At 40.1% G+C, this 23,433-nt stretch overlaps 1 protein-coding gene across 8 annotated transcripts in view; it reads right to left on the reverse strand.

Annotated features, from left to right (window-relative positions):
* Positions 1-23,433, reverse strand: part of ZNF521 (zinc finger protein 521) — a 273,454-nt gene that overhangs the window by 155,537 nt on the left and 94,484 nt on the right. For all 8 annotated transcript variants that reach the window (XR_011541952.1, XR_011541953.1, XM_070627502.1 and 5 more), the window contains one exon: positions 924-4,276. Coding sequence is in view for 6 of the 8 variants with exons in the window: in XM_070627502.1 (XP_070483603.1) it covers positions 924-4,276 (3,353 nt within the window). In the remaining 2 variants the exon portion in view is untranslated. The remainder of the gene's footprint in view (positions 1-923; positions 4,277-23,433) is intronic.

Raw genomic sequence — 23,433 nt, forward strand, 5'->3', positions numbered from 1 at the left:
GAGGGTGTGAATGCAGAGACAAGATAAGGAAAATGCAGTGACCCCAAACTGAAAGGAGATGGATCTCCCCGGGGTTTTCATTTGGATGGATCTCCAGATAGGGGCAGGTAGGGAAGTGGAAAGAACTATTAGAAACCAGGTGATAAACCACAAAGAAGTTATAACAAAGTGAGCCAACCTCTGCTCAGCTCCAAGGAATGATCACTCGGAAAACTATTTCATTGTAAATGAACTTGTTTTTTGTACTCATTGTAGCAAAGAAAACATGAAACTATACAAACTAAGAAAAAACCTACTAATTTTGAAACCCAAACCCAGAGAGCGAAGACGCTGGGCTGGTGCCTTTAAAAGGAAGGTTGGGCATGTGGTGCTTAATAAATACAGGGGCTTTTAGAAAATTCTGTTGTGAGAAAATATTTTCCCCACTACTCAGAAGACAAAGAAAAACAGTGAGGGTCGAGAACACAGCATTAAAAAGCCATGTCTACCCAATTTGTTATCCACAAATATATATATTCTTTTTAATTTACCCTAAGCCAGCACGTTGGCTCATAGTATCTTACTTTTATGTCATTATCTCTCTGCCATACACACAAGTCATAGCTGGGGATTTCAACTCGCGGTGAAGCTATGCTGAGATTCCAGATCTCAGTGGTGTTGGCATGAGCGCCGGTCTCTTCAGTCATAGAGAAGACAATATCCTAGGGAGACTGGAATTAGTCCTATTTTGCACCATTCAAGCCAAAATGCTGCTTATCAAGAAGCAAGTAATTGCTAGCTAATGGCTAGGGGGGAAAAAACAGTGCATTTCAATCTAAGCATCTCTTGGCACATGTCAATGAATAAAGCCAGGAAAGTGTAAATGTAAAGTGGAGACAGTTTCTTGAGGAGGTTAAATAGCAAACATTAAAAAGGCAAGTTACCTCATCCGACTGGGAGGGACTGATTCTGGGCATTGGCGATACTTGCGGAGTTTTCAACTGTGTGCTATTGCTATCTGGCACGAGCTCTCGGTGGACCGTTTGGATGTGGTTCTGGAGTTCACTTTCAGACTCAAACTTAACGTTGCAGCTAGAGCAGCGAGTCTTCAGTCCCCCTGCCTTGCCTTTTCCCTCAAGGGCACTCAGATTCTCATTCTGGCCCAAGCCTGGTCTATTCGTGCCGGGAGGGATGTTGATGCCTGGGCTGCCGCTCTTACTGAGATTCACACAGCCAGCACACAGACCATATGGCAGGCCGTTGATGTCAAGTTTCACCAGATCTTGCTTGGAACGGAATTCTTTGAGGCAAGATGCGCACTTGTACAGTTTTTGGACGTGCTGGCCACGCCCTGTGGTCTGAACCGCAGACCCATTCCCTGTCTTTTGCATGTGGAATGTCCCATGGATTTTGAGTTCTAAGGTGGAGGTCACTGTCTGCATGCAGACCACGCAGCGAAATCCTGTGAGGGAATTCCTCAAGTCAGGATGCATTTGGCAATGCTCTAAAAACTCCTCTTCACTCTGCAGAGGCATCTTGCAAATCCGGCAGTTTCCAGTATCGAGACTCTTACTGTGGGTGACTTTGTGTTCGGTAAGAGTTAAGAGGGAGGGAAACCGCTCTCCACAAATAGGGCACATGTAGTGTTTGACAGGGCCTAGGTGGGTCTGCATGTGTTCACGTAGGCCATTTTCCGAGAAGAAGGTTCGAGAGCACACGTTACACTTGTAATTCCCTTTAATGAGCTCGGCTTTCTTCTTCACGATGGCACTTTCTCCAGGTCTGATGTTGTGGTCTCGGAGCTGGTGGTTCTGCAGCAGAGTTTCCATCGTGTAGGCTGCCCCACAAATGTCACACCCATACATAGGCTCCGAGGTGTCCACATCTTCTTCGCTCCCGTCATGACTGTTGTGGGACTCTTGGCTGTTGGTCAGCAAGGTCTGCAGCTCCACTTCCTCCTTCTGCACTTGTTCAGAAGCCCCATTTGCTCCACAGTTGGGAGTCTTGGTTTCAAACACACAGTGCTTTTCCCGCAAGTGTTTCTCCAGCAAAATGATGGCATGGAAGGCTTTGCTGCAGAACTTACAGTTGTACTTCTTACTGTGAGTGGTGATGTGGCACTGAAGCTCCACCTCAGTGCCAAAGGACTCGCCACAGAAAATGCACTTGTGCACTTTCCCTTGATTTTCCAGGTGGTTGTGTTTCACGTGGAGCTGCAAGTCGGTCTCATTGCGGAAGTCCCAGTTGCAAGACGTGCACCTGTAGACTTTCTTTTCGTTACTGTGTTTTACAGCCAAGTGAAGTTGAATGGAGACTTTTGAGTCAAAAACTTCTTGGCAGAGGGTGCAGCGGAAGAAGACAAAGGTGTGCATGTCCAGCAGGTGTTTCTGAAGGTCATCCACTGATGTGAACTGCTTATCACAACTCTCGCAGATATAATACGTTGAGGTGATCATAAAATGAATGGTAACGTGCTTCAGCAAGGATTCTTGGTTGGGGAATTCCTTGTTGCACTGAGGACAGGTCAATTTCGGAAGCACAGTGTCCAGATGAGTTTTTAGGTGAGTCTGAAAGCTGTCTAGGGATGTGTACTTAGCACCACACTGATTACAGATATATTCTCCAGCCGGACGTGCAGGCGCACCTCCCACTGCCTGCATCATCTTAAGAGATGTCTGCTCTATGGCCACAGGAGAGAGGGGGCTCAAGGCCCTGGATTTTTTCCCATTATGAATATAATTCAGGGCCAAGGGAATGTTTTTATGATTCTCTTTGATATGCTTGTTCAGTTTAAGAACGCTGTTGAATATTGGAGAATTCGTACAATAGGAACAAGAATACACTTCTACTACTGGTTCTTTTGGAGTCCCAAGCACTGGAGACCCAAATCGGGAGCCACTGAGGTCGCAATGGACCTGTCTTATATGCTCTTCAAGGGAAGAGTCAGTGAGAAACCCCATGTAGCAATGGGGGCAAAAGAACGCGTTGCTGTCCTTAGCTGCAGGGTTTGCAAATCCGTGAGAACATCGGATGTGTTCCTGAAGAGTGTTGAGGTCGTTGACAACTTCAGAGCAGAAGTTACACTGGTAGACTATGGCGGGCATGGCAGAAACAATCAGACCTGGGTCCTGAGCTTCATGCACTTGCTTAAGATGTTCATTTAGGTTATAGAGTGAGGGCAATACCTCCAAGCAATACTGACAAATATGGGCCTGTTCGGGCTTATCTAAATGCATAGTTTTCAGATGAATCTGCAGAACTGCCAGACTTGAAAATAACTGCTTGTTGCAGTAAATACAGCTGTAGGTAACTTTTGCTTGTTTACTCGAGGGCACAGTCATGTCAGGGGTCTGCTGGGCAGCCCTCTTTCTCCCTCGACTCTTTGGGATTGGCGGGGCAGCTTCCACCATGGTTGAGCTGTCCACTGAGAGGTTGGAATCTGGAGTCGTGCTGGACACAGAGGTGTAGCCCACCGTGACCAGGGAAGGGCTGTTGCTGTGATTGCAGGACTCGGGTTGCTGGTGACTATCCATGTGGCTGTACAGTTCCTCAACTGTGTGGAAACTCTCAGAACAAATGCTGCAAGAGTTCTTCTTCTCCCCGCCGTGCATCTGCTCCATGTGGTTCATGAGGGAGGTCTCCTCTACAAAGAGCTCGTGGCAGTAGACACACTGGAGGGCTGCTCGGTCCTCATTTGGGGAGCATTCAGGGTGGCACTCGGCAATATGCTTCTGGAGGTCTTCTGGGAAGTCAAAGCCTTCCTCGCACTGACTGCACTTCTGAGTGTCCTTCATCTTCCAGTCCTCCATCCTGGAACCGGACTGGGAACCGTCCTTGTTCCTCTCGTGAACCTGCATGTGTCCATGTAAGGAACTAGAGGACAGGAAGCCACGGCGACAAATGGCACATTTATATGGCTTGTTGGACGTGTGAGTCTTTAAGTGGATCTTCAAGTGATCACTTCTGGAGAACGCAGCATCACATTCACTGCAGTGGTACTTCTTGTCCCCTGTGTGGAGTTTGATATGGCGATCTCGGCTCCGCTTGTGTTTGAACAGCCTACTGCAATAGGTGCATTTGAAAGGCAGTTTGTCACTGTGACTCTGCTCATGGTGCTTTAGGTAGCTGAGGCGGCTAAACGACTTGTCACAGAATTGGCATGGATATGGGAGTCCAGGGCCGCCTTCTTCCTCTCCAAAATCACACCCTTCTCCATGGCTAGGGGAAGTCTGGTCCTTGCTGGATGGTGAGGAAGCTGGCCAAGAGCAAGTGGGATCATCTTCAACATCCACTCCATCTGAAATGAGAAGCAATGAAACATTCCACTTTACGTACTGAGAATTCAAGAACGAGTTTACTGTACCATTTCAACAAGTACACATAGCTGGGCCATTTACAACCTTTCAGGAAGAAAAATAGGGAAGAGAATATTTGAGTGGAATACTTAAAATCTGAGCCCAAAGCTTTTATTCTACATTTACTTTTTACTGGGCTGTAAAATATAAAAAGATATTAAATAGTTCTATGTCTAAATTACACTTTTATTACTTTTTATCATTCTTCCTTAGAAGCAAGGTATATATTACACATTGACAATTTTATTAAAATGCAGATTTTAATATATTTAATGTTTCTTTTGTATTCATTGTAAAATGATTTGCATATTGTGTGAGCATCTGAAGAGCCAAATGAAAAGAGGAAATATTACAGGAATGATTTAAAATTAATGCAGTCAACCCAGATGTCTAATATTTAATAAAAAATTCCCTCTGCATTTTGCTTGTTTTTATATAAAAAGGCAATTCTGAAGACCAAAATCTTTTATGGGGTTCTTATTGATACAGACCTTATTGCTTTCAGCAAAAAAATATTAAAAAGTAAGCACATGAAAGAAGACAGAAAACACAATAATAATTACGTCTGTGTAATGAAAGACAACTAGGATTTCTTCAATAACTGAAAGATTCGAATACCATAGGCCAGAAAATGGATTATTAAATGTTAGAAGGGTATTGCCTGATATTACATGTAGCAAGGATCAGCCAGGATCAAGAAAAAATGAGAGTTTCACAAGGGCCAGATTGTAACAGTGTATTTTGTTTGGAAAGTTCAAGAGGTGGCCCACCATTTCTTCCTTTTGTAAAAGCTTCAGCAGCATGAACTTCCTTAGCCAAACAGGACCTGCACTTTGAGGTGAGCAGAGACAAAGAAACTTGTGAAAAACTGGAAACAGGAAAAGTGATAAATGATTATGGTAAATGCTGAAAGATTTATGAGTAACAAAGAGAAGACAAACAAGACTGAAAGCCAGATATAACCTTAGCAAGCTACCCATAAAGTAACCCTACCTCATATTAGGTGGCTTTTTAACTATGTCCTTAGCAAATGTGTATTCTTACTTCTGTGCTCTCTTAACATCCAAGTGGAAAATAAGACCTTCTCCAATGGGTTTTGAAACTTCTTTTTTGCTTTTCAAAACAATCTATCATTCAAGATCAGAAAAAATCGTAAAAGCTTTTCACTCTGCAAAAGAGCAAGATTCTTCATAAATGCAGACAAGTAAAGGCCACACAGCAGAGCAGAGCTGGTGGGGATAGTGATTCTATTAGAAAAATAGGTTCAATTAGAACATTATTAGGACATTCTAATAATATTCAGTTAGCATACAATCAGATAAGTTTTTAAATTCTTCAAAGCTAAAGTTACCTAGCAAGCTATATTATTAACATAAAAGTAGAAACTGGCAAGCATTATGTAAACAAATTCCATGTCTGCTTTCTTTAAGGTAACAAGATTTTGCTAGATTATCAACCTCTTGCTTATCCACAGGAAACAGATGAGGATCATTCCTTTCCTGCATCTAGAAACTGATGACAACACCATCTCACTATCAATGCCAGATGGCAACCATCTAACTCTGAGAAAACAACCAAACACCATTCCTGGATTCCTGCCCACTGCAACAAAGCTTCGCAATACAAGTTGAAAACCTCATGATTTTGCATCCTCATTTATATGAGTCTATAACCCAACATATAATCCAGCATAAGAAAGGGTCTGATAATTGTGGGTGTGATTTAAATTTAAAGGTGAATACATACAGAGAACATACGTGGATAAACTCAAGTCACTACCTAACATATAGACAGACAATTTTAAACACATAAAAACAAAAAACTCGATGATTCTAGCTTTCCCCTTAAAAAATTATAAGTCACCTAAAGCTGGTATTCCCTAAAACAAACCAAAGTTTAAGACATTTCCCCTAACTGAAAAAATTACTATTTATTAAATTTTCTCAGCATTCTAGGTAAAAATCTACCATATTTCACATTTATCTTTTAAGCTTATATCCTGTTGTTTCACTTAAAAATATTTCCAAAGACATCATCTCATTTGTGCAATTGGGGAAAACAGTGAATCAGAATTTGTCATGCATCTAGACTGGAAGAATATAACTAGTGAGCCTGAAAATTTAGCAAGTAAATTTATTATTAAATTGTAGATTGTGTCCAGGCATGATATATTATTATACAAATGCACAAAGAATTATAGAGCAATAGACCATTATGAATAGTGTGCAATCCCTGACACCATGCTTAAATCAGGTTCTGGTCTGTGAGCCATGCCTGACTATATCTATTACATAACTGTTGTCTTAAACTTGTAAATTTCAACTACATGTCAAGTGAGCTGAGGGTTAGAATCACGTTTTTACTCAAAGTAGGATTCAGGGGAGCTGGAAACCGTCTCCTCTCTCTCTCCTGTCCCTATTACTTGGTCTTTGGCGGAAAAAAAAGTGATAATCACAGATATTGTGTCTTTATAATTGAAATATATGGAATCAACAACAGAATTCATAAGGCTTGGGCTGGGGGATGGAATAGATTGAGCAGAAGTAAAAAGTTTGAACAGGGAATGCTACTTTTAGAAAAATAAATAAAGGATTCATGAAAGGCTGATTTCTGTTTTAAAATCTAAATTGTAAAAAACTCACTTGCTAGTACTATAAATGGACCTATTCTCCCAGGGACACACAAGGAACTCACTAACTAAACTCCCAGTGGGGCTGGTCCATGCTCCAAGGGTATCAAACTCTCCCAAGACGTCTGTGGTGGTGGTGGTGTTGCCAACATTCTCTGAGGTCCACCTAAGTCTTTGAAAGCTGCCCATCCCCATTAACTTAAGCTTTTTGGCAATCACAACGCAAACTAGGTTGAAACGGCTAATACAGTTTTAAACAATCTCAAGTTCTTTTTTCATATGGAAGAAACTATGGAGGATTCTTTCAACTCTGGTTTCTGAATCAACTTGAACTTTTTTTCCCTTCAGCACCCACTAAGTGCTACTTACAGGAATGTCTTTCTGTGTTATGGCAAGTTTTCTGCATTTCAATGTGAAGTACTTAACATGTCCATGTTAAATTTTAATTTTTGGAATCAGTCACTTCACGCTAGCCGACTCTGGGACAGCTATAGCTCTTACAGCCGGAAAAAAAAATAAAAAAAACTTCGCTGGAAAACCAGCTTCGCAGCCTAAAAGTCTATTTAAAGATGCAAATGTGTGTGCATAGTTAGTACAGATGTTTTTCTACAGCAACTGTACTTGCTGAGTTTCACCATTTCCATAAAGCACATTAAAACAAGTGTGTGAACACTCGGAGATGAAAGTCTCAAACACTCCTGAGACTTTCAGTGGAAAGTAGAGCCGCCTGACTTTTCTCCAAGCAGACAGGAATGCCCATGATTCAGCAGCCTGAGTAAATAAAAGAGGTCCTTATTTCCTAATTTTGCTGGCTGGCCACACTGCAGCAGCCTCTGTGCTCCTGCCAAAGGGGATGCAGAACTGGAACTACACCCAGCTGCTGAAGGCCTGCCTTTGTTAGCCAGCCAGGCTTTCCCGACCATCTTCTGGCAACAAAACTGCCATATCCTGCAAGGAAGACCTCCATCTCAGGCTTGATGGTTCTCTAGTCTGCCGAAAAGGACGAAACAACAGATTTTGCCGGGTATATGTCAAAGAATGACAGCTGGAAACTCAGTTAGGGGCAGAGCAACACCTGTTCGGTCATATTTATGGGGGAAAGTGCTCACTAACAGAAAAGTGAAGTCATACTAGAAGGAGGTATTCCACAGAAAAAAGGCACCAGAGCACAAAGTACCTTGACATGAGCCACCAGCCCATCATGTGCCAACCTGAGGAGGAGAGAGAGTAAAGACTGCATGTGATTTTATCCCGGCTGCTGGGGACAGACAGACAAGCATACCCCAGGAAGGGCTGCTCAGTGACCAAATGGGGGCCTGATATTCCCAGTTTACAGCCTGCCATGGTGAAAGAGAAATGCTGAGGGTCCCAGCCACTCTTCAGCTTTCAAGTCTAACCCAGGTAGCTAATAAAAAAAAAATAACATCAAAGAAGGAGAAGAGACGATGTGCAGGAAGGTTTGGGGCAATGCTAATGCATATTTTGTACCATTAAGCACATCTTAGTAAGTGTAAGGTACATGCTTCTTGAGGGCAGGGGCCAAGCCTTTTAGAATATTGACTTCAACGATATGGGCAATTTGAAATTACTAGAGAGAAAGTCAACTAACAAGGTGGGTTGAATCACTATAGATGTTAAAGAAAATATCCAAATCTCTGAAGTTATGGAAACTCCCAATACTTTTAGTTCTTCATAGGGCTGCGCCCGCGAGAAGCTGGCTTTACTGATATACTTTTGTCACCTGAGCTCATTCACTGTAACGGCAGACTATGCTCTAAACTGCCCTTCGGGGAGTCAGTATCATGTGTGTGCAAGTGCCACACAGCAAGGTTTCCTTAACAGGGACAGGATTTACATCAATGGTTCCTTTTCAAATGAGGAAAAGCAGCACAAATACTGACAGGTCTGTCCCTCTGTTTTCAGGAATGCAATGACTCAGAATGAGAACTAAAAGTCAAGAGTCTGGAGTTTTATTTCTAGCTTCCTAAGTGACTTAGAGAGTGACCTGGCCAAGTCATTTAATCTGCCCCTACCTAGGAATTTCACCTGCAATATGAAGATAATAATTCTTGCTACTTACCCTCTGGGGTGTTGCAAAGATTAGTGAATATTTCTAGGGCACCTATCATCGCTGGAAGAAAAGCTGCATATGTAAACACAAAGATTTATGTGTTGCATGTATTTATGTTTCCACATGTAAGCTTCTACGTACATAGAATAAATATATTTTAACATTTTCTTTCCTTTAATGGAACCACTGGAATATTAGCTTTAAGGATTGGCCCAATGGAAATATACAGTGCCTTAAGGATTCATAGTTGTATATTCAGCCATTAAGAAAATAAAATATAAATAGTTGGTGATATCTAAAAATTAACGACTCATAAATCCAAGCTGACTATGTTTCAAGTACTAAATTGTCATACATAAGATATTATCTTGGGTCTTTCCAGACAGATAACCTGGGAACAAGTACCTTTTGCTATGTAATTCTGAAGCTAAGCATCTAATTTTAAAATTACCTCTCTTCTCCTTAAAACACTAGCAGTACAATCATTGCATTATTTGACATCAAAATAATTTCATTTAGTAGATGATTTTTTTAAGTGTGGAACAATAGGTTAAAATATGAGATCAAAGCAAATTTCTAGGTTATTTTCTCCCCTGGCTTAAAATGATTCTTCATTTCTGCCAGCATGCTAGAGGAGCAGTTGTGAACTTTCATATTAAACAGAGTTCACAGTCCTTTTTTCATTCATTAACTACCTGAGCCACCTTAAGGTAAACTGAGAATCCGAGGGAAATATACAGGTGTGTGCAAATGCTAAGAGAAGTTAGGTACTACTCAAAGAGGACAACATTTTGAAATGTGTGTTTAATAGACAGAGGTAACAGGGGTATTCGTCATGTTAACCCAGTGCCATCATAGTAACAATTTTATATCATCAAATTTGAAATCATCTAACCAAATTACACAATATAATTTTAAGGCAATGGTTTAAACTGCTAAAGGATATGGTCATTCTAAATAAACCATTATGCATTATTATGCAACTGCTTCCTTTCATTCTCAACAGAAATATCAACAATTTTAGAAAAGCTGCAACTTATATTATTAAACTCTCATACTTTTTTTTTTAATCAACAGCCCCACATTAAATTCACTCCTTTGTCATATAACTTATTTAACGACTTGAAAATGAATACTCTTTACTGGGTGTTCAAAAGAGAAATGCGAACTTTAAACTTATTTATAATTCACAGACGCTTTTAAATTCTGTAATAATCCAAATTGTTCTGGAAGGACTAATTAAATGCGTTAACAGTTAGGTTACGAGGAAAAAGGCTGGTCACCCATTAATGATAGCAGCTGTGGGGGAGTAGGAATTGGTGGTGCACATTTTTTAACACAGTCTTAAGACGAATTCCAGATATCAGAGCTCAGAGGTTATTTTTTTCCTTCCAATACTCCCTAATAAAAAAGAGGCTCACTTTCCCCAACAATCCTTTAATGCTTCGGAGGAGCCAATGTAAGAGATAAGAAGCTGTTCCCATTCCTGCCTTGCCCTCCTTAGGTAATCCTGGTTTTTATATCCATGCTGTCTCTTTCACCAGACACATTTCTATTACGTGTGCAGGGAGAAGTACCAATGTTTTGCTTGCTGTTGCTTAAAGTTCATTTGAACAGACGGAGCTCAGTGAATCCCATCTTCTGCAGCCAAATTAAACAGAAAACAGTGCATTCTTAAGCAGTTCACACTTAACTCCACCTCTCAGATCAGAGGAAAAAGCTGACGTGAAACCAGTTAAAGAACAGTCATCGTCTCACTCACAGAAATTGAAACGTGTTTCTGAAGCCAGACAGAAGGAAAAGTGGTTTCCAATGATGTGGGGGGTGAGAACTGCTCTACTTTTTCTCTTTTGGCTCACTTAAGCACATATATAACTAATGATAAGCACCAAGCTCTTGGCGTTTAATAATTGGCAATCATGCATCACACATCCGTTTACAGGGCTGTGACTGCGAGCGGTCTACATAACTTAACATGTTTATCTTTCCTTTTAATAATGACAGACATCATCATGGTGAATTTCCCCGAGTCTGTTTTCTTTTTATCTCTACTATTTTGAGTTAGAAGACATGTTTTAGTTACTTTGTAGTCTTGTGTTTATATATGACCTCATACCACAAAGAATTTGAAGAAGTTCTTCATTGCTTATTTCGTTCATTCATTTATTTACCCAGCATTTATTAAGCACCTACTATGTGATCAGGTCTGATATGTGCTTGTGAACTCTGGAAATTACTTATTTTTTTAAGTTTCAATTTCCTTGTGTACAATATCAGAAAACTTCCAGCCTGCCTCACAGTTAATATTATAAGAATCAAACATGACATTGCATGAAAAAACTTTCTGAACTGCTACAACATAAAAACATACTAAACTAGTACAACTACTATGAAAATCAAAGTCACCTTTAGCTTATAACTGATAAATCTGAAAACAGTACAAAGGAATAAAAATTAGCAATAATTTAGGTGTTGCTTTTTTCATACTGAGATTCTAATAATTTTAAAGGACTTAAGGGGCATTTTTGTTTAAAAATAAAAAATAGACAAAAATATAAAAAAAAATTTTCTGAACACTGTTAGAGATATCTTGAACATGCATGTGCTCATTCCTTAATAGCTACATACACTGGCAAGTTCTGATTAAGTCATTAGTGGAATAAAATTGTTACGACGGAATGGACTGCATTCAAAATCTTGAGGCCACATTCCAGAGTTCTGACACCAGCCTTTATCTCATTATTTTACTTGTTTAGAAATTTCTCGAGGCAAATTGTATTTGCTTCAAAATCCTTTATAGTAGGGTGAAATACATCTATTAAGCTTTGAAGAAATAGCCACACATTTTGAAAAATACTCAGCAAGTTTCTCAGCGCTACCATGTTCATCATGAGGAATTTAAAATTAACCTCTTCACTAGGGGAGCAGAAGGTAAAACAGATTCTTCCACTGAGAAAACTAAGTTTGAAAATAGCTTCATTAGTGAATGATGGACTTCAGAAAGTGCATTCCAACATGTCAATGGCTTTTTGAAGAACGGCCATGACGCCCTAAAATTTTCCGACAAAGCGATCAAATTCTATTTCAGTGAGGAATCTGGTTTATCAGAATGTTTTGTCATGTTAAAGTATACTTTACTGAGCATTTTTCCAACATGTAGGCTTTGCTCCAAGCCTGGAAAACTTTCGGTCACGAGGGATTATACCAACCCTAAAATGGTGTTCACTGGAGCTGAATTTCACCTGTCTTAGATCCACGGCAGCAGTAAAGCTGACGTGAATTTTCGGCAGTTTAAAAGGCCACACTGTATACTCCACTGCAGATAAAGCCACTGGAGAATACAAAAGTGTTGAAAGGCTAAAATTTAATTAATGACCAATTAGCACCCCCTGTGGGTTCATTGTGCAGTAAAGTGATAAATACGGTGTGCTAATATAGAAAAAGCTGTTACAAAGATTAGGGGGAAATATTGCTACAATTATCCATTTGGTATTACAATACCATGGACCTCAGGGTTCTTAATTTTGATGTTCATGTGTCTAATACATGATGGGAACCACTAAGGTCTGTGACAAATAATCATTTTTGTTTTTTAAGGCACAGACTTTGACTCACACAGGTTGTCAGGCTGGAGCACAAAAGCTCATCAGATAGCTAGTGAGTGCACCTAGCCAGCCACCCAGCAGCTGCGATTCGAAAGCAGTTTGTGTTGTCTACTCCTCAGTCAGTGTTTATACATTTTATGAAAAAGATACAGGCTATGGTAGTATTAAAAAGGGGGCCGCTGGACTATCTTGAGACTTTGTCCATATGAAGAGATCTACAGAAGGGCAAATCACCAAGGGATCCTCACAGGGTAGAATTTTTATAGTGTTTCAACAGAATCATTAACTCTCACACTAACACACAGAGTAAAACTAAAATTGAAAAGTGATGTCGGATCCCAAGTAAGCCAAATGATATAAGAAGTCCATTGTTTTAATTAAGATAATGTTTGCAAAAGTGCTTTATAAATTGCCAAAGACAAAACTGTTTTCTTAAAATAACTTTAATTAAAGTATAATAAAATATTTCTACACAGATCACAAAATATTAATACCGTTATTCACATAGTTTTTTCTTTTTCATTTGAAAAAGAAATTTTTCAAATTCGAAAATTGAAAATTTGAAAGAGGCAAAATTTGAAAGACGCAATCCTAAAAATAAGGCTGATTATCAATTTGATGACCTTCCAGGTACCTTATTCTTTGTTTTCTATTTCTCACTTTTGGTTCAGTTTACTCTTCACTAGAACCTGTAATTTGGAATGAATATATCATTTTTTTCCTGTTAACTGTCCTGATGATTTATTTATGGGAACCAGTGCCATTCAAAACTGGGGCACAGTGTGTGTGCGCAGTATGTTTTTATACAGAATTGACTAAATGTGCAGATAGACTAAATGATTTACGATAAAGTAATTTTTTTTTTTTGAGGAAGATTAGCCCTGAGCTAACATCCGCTGCCAATTCTCCACTTTTTGCTGAGGGAGATTGGCCCTGAGCTAACATCCATGCCCATCTTCCTCTATTTTATATGTGGGTTGCCCACAGCAGCATGGCTTGATAAGTGGCGCGTAGGTGGGCGCCCAGGATCCGAACCGGTAAACACCAAGTCGCTGAGGCAGAGCTCATGAACTCAACCACTACACCACTGGGCCAGCCCCAACTAAAGTAGTTTTTGAAATGTTTTTGATATTTCTCATTACAAAAATATTAATTATAATAATTTACCACTTAATATGAGTAAATGCACAATCACGTCTTAATGAAACACTTCATTAGGGGAAGTCTTTATGATGCTATTTTTTACTGATTAATATACATTACATATAACTATATTATTTTTACTAAATCATGTATTTTGCATATTTAATTAAATATATTTTACATATATGTGTATATATATGTTTATTATAATATGTGTGTGTATATATACATATTTCATACATATAAAACTGAAATAAGTATCTTGCCAAATATCCCAAACCAGTGACAAGGTCAGGCCTCCCTCAAAAGTCCCATGATACCCCCATGTAATACTATTTCATTCTGCCTACATCCAAGAAATTTTACCATAATAAGACGATGTATAAGAAAACAATGCAAGGTGGTGTGGCCACAGTAACAAGACAGGTAATGAGGCTGGCTGGAACCGGGGGAAGCAGTTGGAGACCCCACCTGTACTTGTTTCTCAATGACATATGGACACCTATCCCTCTGGCACCCAATATATAGGACACAAGCAGAGTCTGCAAAATTCCACCGAAAGCTTAATGTACTAAAATGATTTAAACAAGAGTAAATTAAGAAATTCTAGTCAGATAATAAGAATTTGATATGTGCCTGCTTCATCCACATGAGAAGTGCACCAATTCTGAATAATTTTCACAGAGAAACTTCCGGTAATGATTTTGCCTTTGAAAAGGGGGATAAGGGTAGCAATGCACAGCGGTATATGCCCAAGGCCTATTGGTATGACCCTTGCAAAAGCATTTTCTATCACCCAAAGTCACAAAGCCGACCAGGACAGTTCTGGGATCCTGACTGACTCAATCCTGTCTGTAACAAAGGGCCGGTGTCTGAATCTTTATGAAGCGTCCTCCCTCCACTGAGCTCTCCTCTTTTCTCCTAAGATAGCCTGATGTTGTTTGGCATGGGTTATGCATACCTCTGGGTCTGACTTGAGGGATCAAAGGAAAGAAAACAAGTGAATTTGACTGAAGCCTACACAGAGACAAAGTCAAGGCTGTCATTCCTGACTTCTCATATAGATGAAACATAAGATTTAAGATCTGTAAGAAGTCTTAGCCTTTAGGAAAAAAAAGTGTTAATTTTACAGATGAACACACAGGTCAATGAGGATGAGCAATGTTATAATCTGGCACTAACAATAGCAGTTGATGGTGGAACTAAAACCCAAACCCAAGTTCCCAGTGCCCAAGCAAGCAGCTTGGTCTACGTGTTAGAGAATTCTCAACCTAACTCTCCCCACTAAAACAACAACCTCAAATGCTACCGAATCACCTCGTTTTTATGGGTAAATGAATAAACTTAAAATGATGCTTAACATTATTATTATTATTATTATTTTGGTGAGGAATATGGGCCCTGAGCTAACATCTGTGTCCATCTTCCTCTATTTTATGTGAGATGTCACCACAGTGTGGCTTGATGAGCGGCGCCAGGTCCATACCCGGGATCCAAACCAGCGAACCCCGGGCCACCAAAGCAGAGTGCACAAACTTAACCGCTACACCACCAGGCTGACTCCCACATTGTTCATATTTTTTGTTCAAGATTTCGTTGTTTTTTCTATTATAAAACTATCATATGCTAATTGACAAATGCAAACACACAGAGAGAGGAGAACAAAAGCCACCCACCCATAACCTGATGCTGACAAATCATGACAGCCTATTTCTTTCATTTCACTTCTACTTACTGGCAAGAAAATCTCACACACACACACACATACACACACACACACTCCTCCAGTTCTCCTTAACAGCTGGTCTCTCTCCCTCCTCTTCCTTCCATCCTCTCCTCTGAGGGGAGTGGTTAGGTCAGGTGAGGTATTGACAAGTAAAAGCAGAAGAAAAGGTTCCATCAAATTCCCACTGTGGTCAGCTTCATCTTCCTCATGCTCAGGGCTCTAGAGACACACTCCCTGCCAGGCATGCCGAGGAGGCATACAATGAAGGCTCCTTCTCACCTTCCCCAGCGCTACCCTTCCTCAATGATTATTGCAGCCACCATGACTCTACACAAGAAAACCAAAGGCTGACCCTCCGCCCCAACCAGATGGCCCAGGCAGTGTTTCTTAGTCTAACCCAGTCACCTGACCTGTCTGTTGAAAACGCAGATTCTTCGGCTGCCCCCAAGGCCTACTGACTCTGAACTTCTGGGGATAGGGCCTAGAAATCCTCACTGTTAGCAAGTTCCAGGGTACTTCCTCTGCACTCCGAAGTTTGAAAACCACTGCAGAATCCTTTATTTCCCCTGAATCATTCAGCTCCTCTGATTAAAGGTTGTCTCACTTATCTGTGCCCTTTCCACATTTGTGCTCCACACTAGAACAACCATGATGGAGAGCTTTCACTCCTTTATTCAAAGACCACATTGAATCCCAGCTCTCCCAAGAAGTAGCTTTTACAGAGACGAAAGAAGATCATTATCCCTTTTGCCTTCCTATCCCTTAAGTTGCCCCCTCCCACTTTGAGTAGGACCCCAAGCTTCAAAATCTTCTCAGTGTAATGTTCAGTTAGCTCCCATAAGTTACCTCCTCTCTCTAGAAGAGTGCTGTTGGCAGCAGCTTGTAAATTTCTAGAAAAACACAGTAACTGTTGTGAAGAGTTATAAAATTCCAAGTACATAAAGGCTGGGTGTTACATGATTAGGATATACAGTTGTGAGATACAGAGTTGTTTCAAATGTGTACGTGGAAAAGTCTATCTCCTAAACTTTGTTGATAATTACTTTCAAGCTGTATTAGCTTGATGAGAAATATCAATACACTATGAAACGCTGCTCGCTCTGTGAACCATTCATACAAAGAAGGTTGTCATAAAATGAAATACAAAGAAAATGAATATCTGAAAGAGGAAGAAGGGAAAGGGGAAAGGAGCTTCCCATCACCAGCAATATTTTCTTTTTCCACTCAGGAAGGCATTGCTAGAACTGCTGATGAGCTGCCTTCAGTTTGGACCTTTCTAGCAACTGCAGATCCCTTGTTTTTGAACTGGCTCCTATCAGTCTCCCGCAACTTCCTGGGTTCTGCACGTAAGTGTGGTATGCCATACAGTAAATTAAGCCTTCTGCTGTCAGAGCTGGAAATAGGAGGGGAGTAGAAAAGTGGCCTGATCTCAAATGATTTTTATTGGCTTCATTTACATCCTGTTTAAGGTCTTCTGAGTAGCTCAAGGTGTCTTATCTCTGGCTACCAGGGGGTATTTTGCAGTCAAAGCAGTTAACATACTTTCTCTCCCCCTCTCCTCCTCTCCCTTTCCCTCAAGCTCTCTTTTTTTCAAGCCATCTTATCTTATCACACACATCTCGTCAGGCTGAGGAGAACCCATACTTATCAGAAGCAGTGCACTCAATTGTCGTCCAGGGCTCTTAGAGACAAATGAAAGTTTAAGTCAAAAGAAAAACCAGTTAACCTCTTCCACACTCAGTTTAGAAATAGTCAGGACTGGCTCACTTTTATTAGTGCTCCACGGTCTGAGAAGGTTCCCTGTAATTTGCATGCACGCAGAAGATCTGCCCCTATCAGATTAAGAAGACTAGACGCAAAGTTGCTGGTACTAAATTGCATAATGACCCTAAATAATGTGGCTGCACGCTTGCCTTTTCCAGAGCCCTCATGTTCAGGCTACTTTCCCTCCCCCAACCAAAGGTCATTTATCCAGGATATCACAGGAAGAGGAAGCTCCCATAATGTACTAGAAAAAAGCAAACTAAAAGACAGTGGGGGCAAGTGGGGAACAGAAGTCAAGAAAGAGAGACTTCTCTCCAGATTTGCCTGAATGCTAAACCGCGAGGTCAACATAAACACTAGATGGTTATTAGAAACATATGCAGCATACATCATCTCTAACAGCAACACAGACACCATTATTCAAATCTATTAAATCATCAGATATTCTGCCTGAGAGCCCAAGAATTGAGGAGCTTGATCCTTCTGTTACAAACTCTGTAACAACAGCCCGCAACCTGCATACACATTGGAATCATCCAAGGAGCTTTTAAAAATACTGGGTCCCTCCCCAGATCAATTAAATCAACTGAGGGTTGGGGCCCCTGGGGAGTGCAGTCAGGGTTGACAACCACTGCCCTAGACTATCCCAAATCCATTTGCAAAACCTCATGGAAGGTGGTCTAAAAGCCAGACTCCACAAAAACAAACCCTTTATGTCTGGGCTCACCTACTCTGTGACAGGCAAGGCAGCAATGGGGCAAGTTTTCTGCAGTACCTTGTGTCAAACGCAATGAACCAGATATTTTCTAAAAAGTTACAGCAAGCAAGAGTGAACACTCCAATCACTCACCATTATCACATGTGAAAGAGCAATATGTGAGCAGTTATTCGGCATCTCATCTGTGTGTTTTATATTCCTTTTAAAAATTCCCATTCCTCTTCTCCTTCATACCCCAGCACCCCATGGGCTCCTTTATATTAGTGATAACCCCATCCTTTCACTTACAGTGAAGGTTCTCTTAATTGTCCATTATCTTAGTGTGTCAGCACAAAGGAGCAGGGATGGAATCCTCGTCCAAACGGTTTCACCTCCCTCTCCTGAGAGTGATGCCCTTGTCAAGGCATTAAAGACACGAAAACCTGCCACTTATCAGAATTGTATTTGAATCGAACCACTGTCCTTGAAAACTGTAGGCAGGAGATGGTATCAAACTGTACCGCATTGCCAGCTCCAGTTCCACAGTGGCTGGAACAATCTGAAAAGATACTATCCAAACTTTGCCATGCATTCCTCATAATAGAATTACAGGGAACAATGAAAACATGTTCACTGATTTTTTTAAGGGTTAAATACAAAGAAATTCATGGTCAGATTGTTCATGAATGCAAAGATAACAGTTTCAGGCCCTAGGACACCGTTGAATGTAAACTCACTGAGGAACCAAGTCATAAAACTCTTCTAATTACTCGACACCTCCAATTCTTAGCAAACATAAGTCAAGACTATTAAAACATCACATCTATCTTGCTATAATGAGGGGGACATGTGCACATCTTTAGTGATTCTATGGGCTGATTCAAACACAAAGCATGTTCTAAATAGCATCGAAAAACATAAATGAAAGACAGAAAAAAACCATTATGTTCAAGGATTCAGGTCCGTTTGAGTGACTTCCATACCCCTGTATTTTCTTGCCACTTCTTCCACTTCTTTCTTACTCAATCTGAACATACACTGCCTTGCAAAAAAGAATTTATGTGTGCTTTTACAAGTAAACAAGTGTACAAATTAATTCAGAGAGCAGTAATTTTGAAAATTTTCTATGTTTAATGTGCACTGCAGTTAAACTACTTTTTCTGTACAAATTAATTTACTGCATCAGTGATCGATGTTTATGTTTAGGCAATTTTATTTCTCAGTATGGTAAAATTAGACCTAATAGTTGCAACCTGTTATGTCCAATCTGTCACTGAAATTCAAATTGCCTTTTTCCTATTATTCAAGGAGCAATTTGGAGGAATTAAAGCCATCTAAAAACGGAAGACAAACAATTCTCTGTAAGGACTCAATAGTCTGTGTCATCAACCAAATCCACACCCCCGTAATCTCTTCTAAGCAGTTTCTTTTGATGTGATTTTTCTGAGGTTCTCAAACTTCCACATCTGCCCAGCCGTATAAGAGGAAATTTTAGGATAAACTGAAAATTGTACCCTAAAAATGTTCAGCCTTAGAGAGAAGTAATCAAAGACTCAAAGATTTTGTTGTTGACTCTAAAATACCAACTCCGACCTAAAATAGCAAACCCCAATCTTCAGGACTAGTATACGAGCTACATCCTATTTTTGTTTGCTTTATCTATGAATACATTCTTTAATTTTTTCATGCAAAATAAGTTTAATTCATAATTTTCTTTCTTACTGGGGAGGAGTCAATGATTTAGATGCCTGATTTAAAGTCTGCCATGATGGATGCTAGAATTGGGAGAAGAATAAGACCTACTTTACAATTTTTGTTCCTTGGTTCTTCTCATTGTTGAGCTACAGGTTTGACCCTACGCTGTGGTTAATGCTTGCCCTATTCTATGAATACAAATAACATATCTGAGTGGAGATGGTGGGAGGCGACCAACTGAAAACCTGGTGCAAAGCCATCCAGGTGCCAGCTTGTGAGAGGCAGGAGGACCTCCAATTAGACTCAAGTAAAAGGAGACATACTCTGCTGGGACTATGCCTCAAATACCCTATACCATCATCTACAATATGCTCTCAGTAGATTTTTGTTTTCTTCCACAAAAGGGCCCTAAATCCATTGTTGATATAATCATCACTTGGAGAATTTCTGAAAACATTTCTTTTGCAACATTCCCTGACCGCCATCTTCTATTCCCAAATCTGCCTTCCCCATAGAATTTCTGTTGATGATGTGGAGACTACATGTAGATTTAGGGACGTTTCATCACGATGGGACAATCTCAGTTTTCTTGTATGGTTGAGTTTCCACATTATCTGTGGAAACCAGAAAATTTCTATCAAACCAACCATCTTTTTAGCTTCACAGTGGCCAAAGACTGGTTTGAATTTGTTCTTGCTCTCCTCTTGTTTGGCTGAAATAGCCAAAATACAATGATGGTCTTGCCTCGACTTAAGCCTACTTATGTTGCATATGGTCTCAGCTTATATGCTATTCATTAGTCTCCAGAGGATACCAATTTTGTTCCCCAGGGAAAGGGCAAAGGAGACAGCCTGAGGTAGTTCTTCCCTGCCACTGGCACATTTACATACAGCTTTGTCTCTAGATATAGAAAGAAGGACACGATTAAGAGGGGTAGTTATTTGTTCAGTACTACATATCAAAGCATATCAAAGAGTCATTCTCTATCAGCAGAAAATCTGGTTTTGAAATAAATGAACTAACATGAGTATTTCTTTTGCTTGCTCTTTCTAACTTTTCCATTATCACTTTTCAAATTCTAAGACAAACTCATTTCCTCAGACGACTGCTTAGATCATCAAGCTGATTAATAATTTCACTTCAAGGCAGTACTGATTAATGTAGCTTATTCAACTGATTAATACTGTTACTACATCACACATCCAAGTGAGCTCCAAGTGTCTTGTTTCCCCAATTTTTTTTTTAATTATTGAAATGGGTTCTAATTAATATGACTTGGTCTTCCGACGTTTGAAGAACTTCATCACAATGTGAAACTGAGGATTTATTTGTCCTCTTTTGGCTTTCTCGGTACCAAAGAACTAAGAAAGAACAAATGAAAACAGAGCATATTGATTTATAGCATTTTAAAACTCAGGTCTATGATGATAAGAATCTATTGTTCACCTGTAGAAATTCATTGACTTTAAAATGCCAAACTTTTACATGATGTGGACGAATGAACGACCAGCACCTTCACCTCCTCACTCTCCACCAGTGGTGGGAGTCCTCACCGCAGCCCACTGAGAAACTACACTTGAAACTACAAGTCTCCCTTCCTCCCAACATGGTGACTAGAGGGAGCAATACCCGCCCTGATCTCCAGAGTCCCCTCCAGGGTACCTCGCCACGGCATTTACTCTGCCAGTGTAGAAGTCCTCCTGCTGACAGCTTCCCCGGAGAAGCTCTCACACACACGTGAGAGCGTGCATGCTTATACATGCATGCATGCACACACGCTCACTCTGCTCTATCGCCCCCACTTCCAAAGACCAGAGTTCCTGTAAGAGCCTGTGCACTTACAGCTACTTGCTCCATACCAACACTGACGTTTCAGGAAGCCTAAGCCTTCACAGAGACTCTAACTTCCACAGCTCCTACTCAGCCACCCTCTGGGACAGAAGCCATGGTGCTCAAACTCCTGGTCCCAAGAGGAGCTCCCAGACTCTTACACTTCTTACTATTCCAGAGGAGCCAGGGAAGGCTATACTCCCAGTGCCCATGTAGGAAAAGGAACCAAGAGTCCCTGCGCCTGCATTGAATCCCAGAGAAATGTGAGTCTGGTTTCCTTAACGAAGACTCAGAATTCAAATTCCCATCTAAATACTGCTTACAGCTTATTGTTCGACTCATTGTTCAGGTATGAGCAGTCTCTAATACAAACCGGAAGCACCTTTATGAGAACTGCAAAAGGCAATCCCCTCCAAGAGGATAAACTCCAAAAAGTACCCTCCTTATTGAGGAACTAGAAAAAAATGTCCCTTCCACTGGATGACTGCAAACACTGCTGGATTTCTGTCCCTTCACCCTGTTGTTGGGGACCTTTGTGAAACTGACAAACTGTCTAGCTGTACGCTGTGACCATTTACTACAAATCTCATATGTTAAAAAAAAAAAGAGAGAATAGGCTAGCCCAAGAACCTAATCCCCATTTACTGCACTGTTCCATTGAAAAATAAGTGAAGATTCCAAACGAACAACTGATGAAATAAACTTTCAGTGGTTTTGAAAACTGCAGAAAGCAAATGAATCAACTTTGCTCTAGCAAATTTTCATTGATTTCATTGATCTCATTTATGGAAAGTTGTTCAGTCTCAGCATGTCTCTCCTGAAAAGAGAATTTTTTCAATTCCATTAATTTTATCGTGGGTCATCAATGAATACTTTTTATAGTGCATAATTCCCTGATAATGTATCTTTGAACTAACGTGCTTTTTAGTCTAAGCTTCATCCACTCATTTTGCAGCCAGGTAGATGATGAAAGACCGGCCAGAAGGTGGCTTATTTGAGGCAAAACAGTCGCAATTGTTTTCTTACCTCATTCAAGTCTAGTCATTTATACTTTCACCCATTCATTCACCAAACAGGCACTTTTCTGGGCACTTGGATATAAAAGCATACAAAATGAGATCTCTACCCACACTTGGCTTTGGATAAATATGTACAAAACCATTTAAAATGTACATATATTTTAAAAAGTCTTGTGCTCTTTATGAAAAAGATTTTAAAACAACTATTAAATGAGTTTGTTACTTAAAAGCTACTACACCATGTTCATATTTTGTGAATATTCATAATATATAAGGTTCCTCAGTATGAATATGTAGAATATAACACCACCGCCAATTATAGGGGTAGATTAACTTTCTAAAATAGACAATAATTATTCTCTTGATTTATTTCTTGCTCTATCCTATTTTCTTTCTTTTCGCCAGCTAATATGTTGGCTATATTTTATATTGTTGATATAGGCAAAGATTTATCAAAGCTCCTGAACATAGCTACTACTGTTAACACTATAGTAATTAAATAAAAGTTATTTGGTTCCATCTTCTTTTGAAGCTTCAGTTATTGCTTGGAGCTTATGTCATTTGCATGAGTCTTCTTGGCACCATCATGTAGCATCTCTTAAAGGAATGTTTTGATTTCTGTTGAATTTCTCAGTCTTATTCCTTACTAGCATGTTACCTTAGAGTGAGTTCAACATGAGCATTGATTTTCTTTTCCCACCTAAGAGAGGATTCTGTTCAATTATCATTGATGTTTTCTCTCTCCCCTTTGTCACCTCTCTTGCCCAAAGTCTTGACCATATCCTTTACTGTGGCTGTGGTCACATGACCTTATTCTGTTTGCCATCCCAGGGAAGGGTTTCCACAGGGCTGCTCATTCTATGTACTCTCCTATTTAACAAGGCTCACTAATTCTTGGACTAGTTCTTCTTTTTACCTAA

This window comes from Equus przewalskii, chromosome 7 (assembly GCF_037783145.1).
Source record: "Equus przewalskii isolate Varuska chromosome 7, EquPr2, whole genome shotgun sequence".
In the NCBI taxonomy this organism is placed as follows: Eukaryota; Metazoa; Chordata; class Mammalia; order Perissodactyla; family Equidae; genus Equus; species Equus przewalskii.